The following is a 10,792-nucleotide window of genomic DNA, read 5'->3' as shown; positions in this document are numbered from 1 at the left end:
CTTCCTTGCTGGATTATCTGCGGCGGCGGAGTGTCTCGGTAACCGCAGCCGGTGAGAGAGGTTTACGTCTTTTTAATGACTTGGAATCACTGCGGCGCCGCACCGCAACGGTAAGACCGGAGTCGGTGTGAGCCTGGGGTAAAGAGTAGTTAATTAGTACTTATTAGAGGACTACTGGCTCATTACTGCAAAATTAGAGTAGAAATTCTCAGTGTTGGTTTTGTATAAACCCTAAGCCTGTGAAGTTACAGCCTATACTTTACTCAATACCAAATTATTGGCTAGTTATTATTTTACTCTGTCATGTTTGTGGCAAGGCGTTTGACCCTATGCATAGAACACACAAGGAGGTGGATGAATTCATATCAAAAGGTTTTATTTTCCCTTTTAAACTGATAGTAAAAAAAAACAAACAGAGAAGGAATGAATATTGCTACGGAGGAGCCACATGAGCTGGATTGTTCTTGAACTGAAGTCAGAGAAGGGGAGAGGTTAGCGGAAAGTTTAGACTCAGGCTGGGAACTTGATTTAGGCAGAAGCCTACTGAATAAGTAGGTAGGACTGAAGTTGGGGGCTGGAGGTTTTCTCGGTGATCGAGTGGGTGGTGGGCGAGTCATTGGAGGGCAGGTAGGCCGTTCCAGGTTGTTGGCAGAGAGAGAGAAGCGGTACCTTGCCGGATAGGGAGATTTCTTTTTAGGAGTATATTTAGTGGAGGTTTTGTTTTGGGTTCCGTTCAGGAAGTGAGTCACTTGGAGGAAGCTTCTCTCATAAACCAGTAGTGATAAACATTCAGGCGCTGGAGAGCCAGCCGACCGCTCCTCTTACACTGGAGAAGATGAAGCTTATTGCATGTGGGTGTGCAGAAACTGCCCTCCAAACAGACTGCAGCCTAATGGCTCCACCTAGAGGAAAACGCAGACACCAGCACCCAACATACATAATCCATTAAGTCAAGCATAATATTAAGTAGTTACTAAGGAACTAATATTTACCTTGTCAGTACCTGACCATTATCTGTTTTTGTATAACCTAGAGTAAAGTCAAGGCTGAAGAGAGCTTAGCAGTGGAACTTACTTCGAATTTTCCTGAAAGGGAACAAGTGATGAAAGTATTTGCATTCAATATGGAAACAACCTTGAAGTTCCTCCCTTTAAAGCTTTATCATTTCTTTTCCCTGCTTTAAGCGGCTGAGTTCCTCTGCTCTGGTGGTGGTGAGTCAGCTTGATCCTTCTTGGTTCTAGCTCCCTTCTCTCCATCTTGTCTTGAGCTCAATGCAGAGCAGGTAATGTCTTGAAAATTTCTGCAAAACAACAGAACTTACAAGAAACACAAGAATCCACTTGGTAGCAGGACTGGGAAAATATCAGGTAGTCCACAAAAGAAACCAGTGAAGAGTTATAACGGAGTTTCAAAGAGTGTGAGCGCGCAACAAATAGACTAGGGCTAATTGGTTTATGGTTTGTAGATGTGACAGAAGACCTATATGTTGTGATATTTTCCCAGAAGATTCTGGATATATTTAATAAATATTTTAGATCACCTGTTTAAATTCCAGTCCTCTAAACTGATTTACTAATTTACACTATAGCTTAAGCAGAGTTATTAATCACCAACCGAAGAAAAATTTCTCTGTTGAAATGTTACTCAAAGGAGGCTGGATATTACCTGACTGATAAACTGTTTACTGTATAAAATAGCACAAAAGACCATGGGTTAAAATAAAATTGTCATTATTTAATTCAAAGATTTGACCCAAATGCAGAAAACCAAACAGAGAGACCAGGGGAAGCTTTAACAGGTTTATTGAGAACTGGTAGAGAAGGGTCCAGTGCTGCTCTGAACAGTGGCGAACAGGGACTGAAAAGTGAAGGGGAAGTTCCTGTGGTTAGTTCAGGCTCAGTGGGAAATTTGAGCTTCGATTTGCACATGGGAATTAAGGCAACAGGACTCACTTTTCCAGAAAAGGCGGACAGGGTTTACCCAGGTTGAGGTGTTTCCTTGAGGAACGGAGGAGCTGACTATGGTACTTGAACGGTTTCTTGTGGAGATGAATCCCCTGCTCAGTGTGAAGCTCAAACAATCCTTTGAGGAAAAGTAGATCCAAACCTCCAGTTTGAATCCCCAGCTTAGTTGAAGCTCAGACGATCCTTCCAGGTGGAGAAGGTCCCAAACATCCAGTATGCAGGATGACTTCCTGCCGAGAGGCAAAGACAAAAACAAGGTTAAGACTCAGGTTGACAAAAACTCAGTTTGACTCAGCAAAACTCAGCTTGGCTAGAGTACCCAAAACTGGCAAACACTCAGACTTAGACTTAGAAAGTACTTTATTGATCCCTTGGGAAGACTCCCTCCGGAAATTAAGGTCGAGGCATCGAGGTAGTGGCAGTCAGCAGCTTCAGAGTCCTCCGGGAGGCCGAACGAGGACAGGGCACCGCCTGGTGGTGGAAAGAGGAAAACACAAAAAACATCCTACACAAACTGGAATCCTAACAGCAGCATAGTAATGGCTTCCTGATGTTGTTATTAATCAGAATCGGCGCTTAAGGTTCAAAGTTGGCTTTAGTTGATGTTAGATAAGCTTAGATTAGATTAAATTAGATTAGATTAGATTAGATTAGATTAGATTAGATTGTTTTTTTACATACAGGCTGTTTTGGCTTAGTTTGAAAAGTTATCGTATGTTGTTGTTGGTCAAAATGTATCTGCAGTTTGATGCTTTAAGGTAACGGGTTTCTCTTTTTAGCTGGAGAGATTTAGTTTCGTAAAACTGACTTTTAAAACTTTTTAAAATCACAGCAGCCGCTTATTAAATCTGGATTTACACTAAAACACGCCCATCGGGACAAAGGTTGCATCAATAAAATGAGTTAAAAATTTATTTTGTGCTTCAAACTGCTCATATTCCTGTAGTTGAAGTCATACTAATCAATCTTCTTCCTCATATAACACAGTATATGCACTTTGCACTTTGATCAAATAATTTTCTATTGCCTGCCCAACCCTTTAGATATCACTGAGCGGAACAATAGGGAACACTTCAGAAGAAAGTTCAAACTACTCACATCTCTGAGATAAAGAAACGTGCACACTTGCTGTTCCTGAGAGGTAAAATGGCTCAGAGAGGAGTTCAGATGGAGAAAATTTCTTGCTCCATCTGTTTGGATCTACTGAAGGATCCAGCAACAATTCCCTGTGGACACAGCTATTGTATGGACTGCATTAAGGACCACTGGGATGTAGAGGGTCGGAGGGGAAACTACAGCTGCCCACAGTGCAGGGAGACATTTAGTGGAAGACCTGTCTTAAAGAAAAACACAATCTTAGCAGATTTAGTTGAGGATCTTAAAAACATTGAACTCCAAGCTGCTGAGGCTGATCGCTGCTATGCTGGACCTGAAGATGTGGCCTGTGATGTCTGCACTGGGAGGAAGATGAAAGCTGTTAAGTCCTGTCAGGTCTGTTTGGTTTCTTTCTGTGAGAATCACCAACAAGCTCACTGTAATGTCTTTGGACTGAAGAAGCATGATCTGGTGGACCAGCTCCAGGTGAGACGACAACAAATCCAGCAGAGAATCCAGCAGAGAATCCAGGACCAGGAGAAAGATGTGAAGCTGCTTCAACAGGAGGTGGAGGCCATCAATTTATCTGCTGATAAAGCAGTGAAGGACAGTGAGAAGATCTTCACTGATCTGATCCGTCTCATCCAGAAAAGAAGCTCTGATGTGAAGCAGCAGATCAGATCCCAGCAGGAAACTGATGTGCGTGGAGTCAAAGAGCTTCAGAAGAAGCTGGAGCAGGAGATCACTGAGCTGAAGAGGAAAGATGCTGAGCTGCACAAGCTCCAAAACACAGAGGATCTCACCCAGTTTCTCCAGAACTACCCCTCACTGTCAGCACTCAGTGAGTCTACACACTCATCCAGCATCAATATTCGTCCTCCAAGATACTTCGAGGATGTGACAGCAGCTGTGTCAGAATTCAGAGACTTACTAGATGATATCCTGACAGACACAGGGACAAACATCTCACCATCAGCCACTAGAGTGGAGGTTTTAGAGTCGGAACCAAACACCAGAAACGAATTCTTAAAATATTTTCAAGAAATCACTCTAGATCCAAACACAGCAAACAAAAATATTTTATTATCTAAGGGGAACAGAATGCTTAGATTAACAGACCACCAACAGTCTTATCCTGATCATCCAGACAGATTCACTTTTCTGTTTCAGGTTCTAAGCAGAGAGAGTCTGACTGGACGTAGTTACTGGGAGGTGGAGTGGAGAGGAGAAGGAGTTTGTATAGCAGTTTCTTACAGGAACATTGGCAAAGTAGAAGGATTTGGTTTTAATGACAAATCTTGGTCTTTATATTGTGACACAAGCAGTTATACATTTTGTCACAACAGAGTTAAAACTCCAGTACCAGGTCCAGTTTCCTCCAGAATAGGAGTGTTTCTGGATCACAGAGCAGGTATTCTGTCTTTCTACAGTGTCTCTGAAACCATGACTCTCCTCCATAGAGTCCAGACCACATTCACTCAGCCTCTATATGCTGGGGTTAGGCTTTATGGCTCTATATACTCCCTTGAATTCATTAACTTGAAATAGTCAGAAGTGATCTAAAGTCCAATTCTTTAATTCTTTTGCTTATTTTTGTTTTAGTTTCTAGTATTCACCTAACTAATTACAATGATATTTATCACTTTGTTAGACCAAATGTTTTTCTGCTGCGAACTTTAATCATCCTGATTATCTGTATCAACTCAAAACATCATTATTTTATTGGAAAATGAGCGGATTATGGATCAAACTAATTGTAGAAATCAAATAGAATCAAGTCGAGTCTTTATTAGATTGTATTTTCCCTGTTGTCATAGATGGAATTAAATGATGTCTGTAGTTTTTTGTAATTTACACAATAAAAACTGAAATTTAATGTTTGTGTTACCTCATAATTCTAATGTAACAGAACAGAAAATTCAACATTAGAATGGTGGATTTAATGTCTCCCTCCTTGAATCATCTAATGTTGTGGTGGTCTGCTTTCAATGCTTCGATGATCCTTTGTAAACTAAAGAACATATGAGCTATTTGTAATTATACAAACCTTATAAAGTACATTCTATTTGCTGATGATACAAGTATCTTCTGTACTGGAGAAAACCTTCAACAACTTTCAGAAGTGGTCAACACAGAAATGGAAAAATTACAGCATTGGCTTAAAAACAATAAATTATCATTAAATTTAGATAAAACCAAATTCATGATATTCGGAAACAATAAAAAACAGGAAATAAACCAATTAAAATATCAATTGAAAGTGTTGATTTAGAACAAGTACATGAAATAAAATTCTTGGGTGTCATATTAGACGATAAGTTTACCTGGAAAACCTCAGATCAGCCTAGTAAAATCTAAAATAGCCAAAAGTGTTGCTGTTATAAGAAGAATTAGTTTCGTCCTGGATTACAAATCTTTGTTTATTCTATACAACACACTCATTGTACCACATTTAACATATTGTGTGGAAGTTTGGGGGAATACATACAAAACAAATTTACAGCCATTATACATTTTACAAAAAAAATCAATCCGAATACTACATAAAGTGGGATACTGGGAACACACAAACCAGTTATTTATCAAATCACATATACTGAAATTCTGGGATCTGGTAATATTTAGAACTTCTCAATTCATGTTTAAGGTTCGAAATCAAAAACTTCCACACAATATCCAGGAAATGTTTGGTGACAGAGATCTAAGAGGTGAAGGATACTTTAAAAAACAACACTTTAAAACAACCAGGAAGAGTTTTTGTTTATCTGTGTGTGGAGTAAATGTCTGGAATGGGTTGAATGACGACTTTAAAAAAATTCAAAATGCAAACCAATTTAATAAACTGATTAAAACCGAGCTCATTTCAAAATACGCTATATAAGATGACTGTTTAATAGTCTATAATGTAATTGATGACATAAATAGAACTTAAAATAATTGTACATGGCTAAACATCATGTGGAATGGAAACAAGTGTTTTTTTTGGTTTTTTGATGTTTTGACATTTAATTGAGGATAAATTGACAAGTAGGAAAGGGGCAGGACATTATAAGATGTATCTTCTACCTGCTCCTTTTCGAACAGAAAATATAAAATTTACATGTCACATGGGCAAAATAATTTGTTTTATATTTTCATTCTTAAGTTGGTTTCATTAAAAAAAATTTTTCTTTCTTGATTGTTTTTACTGTCTGTTCGAAATAAATAAAATAAATAAAAAAATAAATACATCTTGGCTATATTGAAATATTAATTCAAGGCGCTAACTCTTAATGGGTCAGTTTTTAGAGAAACTGGAGAGAAAAACAAATAAAAAAGCATAATGCATGTGACGGTAAATGTTTAAATGTACTGTACGACCGTTCTTAATAGTTTTTAATAAATGCTTTTTTGAGTAATCCCACTGTCTGTCTTGCCTGAATACTGGGTCCTTCTGTTCTTTGCTGTGACACAATATTGTGGAGAAAAGTCCTTATTTTCAACCATCTTGAAAAGATTGTATTTTTAATGCACTGGCTGAGGTTGGGAAAGAAATTAAAGATTGCTACAGTAGATACGCTCCAGCACTACAATTCAAGTTTACTTCCATAAACACATACCATGCATGCTTGTGACATCATAGTGTCCTCTATTGCGCATGCAGGAGCAACCCACACCGACTGGATTCACCGAAAGACACCTTTTCCTGGAAACGTGAGTCCTGCTGCCTTAATTCCCTTCTTCAAATCAAAGACACAAATTTCCCACAGAGCCTGAACTAACCGCAGAAGCTTCCCCTTCACTTTTCAGTCCCGGTTCTACTACTCACAATAAAACCTGTTAAACTTTTCCCTTGTCTTTGTGTTTGGTTTTCTGCATGTGGGTCAGATCTTTAGATAAAATCATGACAATAACTATTTCTCCATGTTTACTATTGTGCTGCACATGATTCTCACATAGTTTTTATGGCCATCGGAATCTGTTTGGAGCTGCATAAAGTTTACACTGCAGTACAATATCTGGAACATTTTTAAATTAATGGGAATGATTACATAAAAATGTCAAACTTCTGAAATAAATGGATTGAAGCATTCAGACATACAGTGGGAAGAAGGACTAAAGACTGCATGCGGCACGCACTGTTCAAATGCTGTTTAAATGCTGGTTCTGTTGGACTGGTTCATCAGTTTGTTGGGACATTTAGTTCAATTCAGTGGAAGATGAATTGTTTCACTTCCATATGATAAAGTAGAAACCAAAAGCAGTTAAACAAACCTTCCAGAGAATCAGTCAGTCTGAAAACATTTCTTGTTCCTGCTACAAATCTTATCTCTACTGCGTTATCTCTACTCTTTCCTGCTTATCCGCATATTTTTGCTCTCTCCCAGTAATCTGGGTTTGACAGTTAAAGATTGACTCACATTGCAGGAAGTAAAATATGAGACATTCATGCACAGTTTCTCTTTTTTGGAATTTTGAGGTGATGTGTTAATATCGACAGTTTCCATTACGTTATTTGTTTTTTTCCAGCTTTTTTACCGTCATTACACTGTCACAAGTACAGAACAAGGAAATTAACTCTGCATTTAACTGATCCCATTGGGGAACAGTGGGCTGCCTTTGTGCAGCACCCAGGGAGCCCCCCCCCAAAGATGGCGCTGATTATCTCTAGGCTCATGCTTGGCTATCTATTGGTTATAGGGGGTTTGTTTTGTTGATTACTAAAAACTTTGTGTGCTCCAAAGGAGCTGTGTTAGAGCTGGATCAGAGGACAACTTCTAAGATGTTAACAGTGTTTTCCTCCTCAGCATAATACATGCCCTGATCCCAAGTCCATGTCTTCTCATGGACTTACCTCATTTGTCTGCAATTCCAGCTGATTTCTGCTTCTAAATCCTATAAACTAGCCGACAGCATCAACAGCAGCAGCGCCATATTCGGATGTCAGAGTCATAGATGTGAAGCAGTTTAACTCCTCCTCTCTCCTAATGTGGGCCTTTGTGTCGCTGCTGGGATGTTCAAACTGCTGTGAAATCAACAACAAAAAAACTTCCCTGGAAATTGCTGTTTTCTTCAAGCCAAAACTTGCTTGTGAGTTTTATTGAAAATGTAAAATTATTTAACGTCGTAAGGAAGTCGTATTTAAATGTCAAATCATTCTGGCTTAAACATGTATATAAATGCACTCTTTATCAGATGATATTGTCCCTAAAGTTAGAAAATTTCTGTAAAAAAATCTGTGGGATTTGTTATCTTATGCAGGCCAGTTAGTTATACGTCAGCTTGTACACCTAAATTCGGCCAATCATATATCAGAGGTCATCTGTCAATCAAATTTTTGCGGTCATAGAATCTTGATTCATATGTCGCAGCTAATATACGCAACGGTTGAAATAAGAAATCAGAATAATTTCTCTTCCCATTGAGTTCCGTCCCAGTGTTCATGGGGATGGACGTCTGTGTCTTCAGCAGGCGTAGAGCTAACAGAACTGGCAGCATTGCGAGGCAAGGGCTCAAACATGTACGGCTGGAAGCCTTCTACACCAAACCAAGCTTCTGCCGCCCTGGCGTCCTCTTCCACAACATCTTCGTCCCCGCTTTCCTCCTCTAAATAAAAAATGTATGACGGAGGAGACTCATCCATGACCTCCGACACTAAACTCTCCTCCTCTTGCATGTTTCCTCTGTCCATAGCGTTCCTTGACCGTGTCCTTGCTAAGTCACCAATTTAGTGCTGCTTGGTCCCAATGGAATTTCCCATTGGGAACCTACTAGCACTAGGATGCTAACTAGTTAGCAACATGCTTCCGAAAAAACGGCCACGACTTGCTTGCAAACTTTCCGACACAACAATCTCGCCCCCTTGATAGACGACCAATCACATTCACTTTATTCACTCGTGTAAAGTTGTGCACCACTCAAGAGAATTTGAAACTGCAATGGCTGGAACAGCCACTTCCCTACGACTTTAAATGTAATCATTTGGGCTCCTTTATGAAAATTAAAATATATTTAAGTATAATAATTTTCTAGTGAAACCTAAAAAAGGCAAACCGATTCCTGGTTCTTACTCTGTGTTAGATTTTTATCACCTGAACCCAATGGCGTAACGACACAACAATAAGCAACATTATCTGGGCGGACCCCATATGAAGTACAACACCCCATCCCCTTTTGCTACTGGTGTCGTCTTTAAACGGATCACCATCATGTTGACATCTGGCATGTGTTGCAGTATAAATACAGTCCGGTCAGTCGGCCTAGTATCAGGTGGGTTTAAGAGGAATTTTTCACACCATTAAATCTGCAAAGAGAATTCCTAGTCCACAATTGCATAGGGGGGCAACCAAGTGTCAATGACAGGGCCTCTAATAGGTCGGGGGCCCCTAACCAACTACTGTCTCTGCTTACCGATATTTACGCCATTGCTTGAACCGTCTTATTTTTGCTTGGTTTGCTTGTGATGTTCTATTCTGCTTTGTAAAACTAAAATTGTCTATGGGGTCTAATGTATTTTTTTGTTTATTCAAAGCTCCTATTTTGGGGCAATTTGTGTGGAAACCTTTGCCGCCCTGTGAACTCTGAGAGAAGAATCCGATTTTTTTATTTTTAACAAAACATTTATTTAACAATGATCGAACAATGAACAGTTAAAAGAACTCAGGTCATCAGGACACCATTATAAAAGCAGTTTGTTATATTTTAGCTCTCCTGTGTCAGAAACTCTTCTTTTTTTAATAGGGATTTTTATTAATTTCTCAATATTTATATACAAAACAAAGACATAGTATTTTGTTGATGGTCTTATGTGTAATGAGAAGCAGTCATTCTCTGTACCAAAGTGTCTACCTGTTGTAAATAGACTGAGCTGAGTAGCATTTTAAAATTCCTTTTGATTTCCTTTTGAACATATTTAAGGGTAAGCAGTGGGTTTTCAGCTTGATGTATTTCCTTGTTCCTTCCTCCTCTGATTAATAAGAATCATGAGCAAAATCGCTGGTATTTCCTGGGAAGAAAAACTAGTTACACCAAAGCTAAACCAGCTCCTATTAAATGGAAGAGAAACTCAGACAGTCATTATTATTGAGAGCTGAAATGGAGCAGAGAGGAGCTCAACTAAACCAATGTAACATCTCCTGTTCCATCTGTTTGGATCAACTGACGGATCCAGTGACTATTCCCTGTGGACACAGCTACTGTTTGGACTGTATTAAGGTTCACTGGGACGGAGAGGATGAGAGGAGGATCTACAGCTGCCCTCAGTGCAGGAAAGAGTTCATAACGAGGCCTGGACTGGAAAAAAACATCATGTTAGCAGAATTAGTCGAGGGTCTAAAGAAGATTGGACTCCAAGCTGCTCCAGCTGATCACTGCTATGCTGGACCTGAAGATGTGGCCTGTGATGTCTGCACTGGGAGGAAAAGGAAAGCTGTTAAATCCTGTCTGGTCTGTTTGGCTTCTTATTGTGAGAATCACCTCCAGCCTCACTATGATGCTGCACCATTTAAAAGGCACAAGCTGGTGGACCCCTCTAAGAATCTCCAGGAGAACTTCTGCTCCCATCATGATGAGGTGATGAAGATCTTCTGTCGCACTGATCAGCAGTGTATCTGTTATCTCTGCTCCATGGATGAACATAGAGGTCATGAAACGGTCCCAGCTGCAGCAGAAAGGACTGAGAAGCAGAAGGAGCTCCAGGAGAGACGACAACAAATCCAGCAGAGAATCCAGGACCAGGAGAAAGATGTGAAGCT

The 10,792-nt window shown here is 39.6% G+C and overlaps 2 protein-coding genes across 2 annotated transcripts in view; both read left to right on the top strand.

Annotated features, from left to right (window-relative positions):
- Nucleotides 1-2,013: 2,013 nt before the first annotated feature.
- On the top strand, nt 2,014-4,703 carry LOC107096126 (tripartite motif-containing protein 16-like protein). The gene has a single exon (XM_015392639.1). The coding sequence runs from the start codon at nt 3,111-3,113 to the stop codon at nt 4,605-4,607; it is 1,497 nt and encodes a 498-aa protein (XP_015248125.1). The 5' UTR covers nt 2,014-3,110; the 3' UTR covers nt 4,608-4,703.
- A 5,213-nt stretch (nt 4,704-9,916) lies between these two features.
- Nucleotides 9,917-10,792, top strand: part of LOC107096130 (E3 ubiquitin/ISG15 ligase TRIM25-like) — a 3,411-nt gene continuing 2,535 nt past the window's right edge. Inside the window, exon 1 of the mRNA XM_015392643.1 lies at nt 9,917-10,784. Coding sequence (XP_015248129.1) covers nt 10,092-10,784 — 693 coding nt within the window. The 5' untranslated portion in view covers nt 9,917-10,091. The remainder of the gene's footprint in view (nt 10,785-10,792) is intronic.

This window comes from Cyprinodon variegatus, unplaced genomic scaffold (genome assembly GCF_000732505.1).
Source record: "Cyprinodon variegatus isolate N-32 unplaced genomic scaffold, C_variegatus-1.0 Scaffold600, whole genome shotgun sequence".
Classification (NCBI taxonomy): domain Eukaryota; kingdom Metazoa; phylum Chordata; class Actinopteri; order Cyprinodontiformes; family Cyprinodontidae; genus Cyprinodon; species Cyprinodon variegatus.
This window is presented reverse-complemented; position numbering and strand designations above follow the sequence as displayed.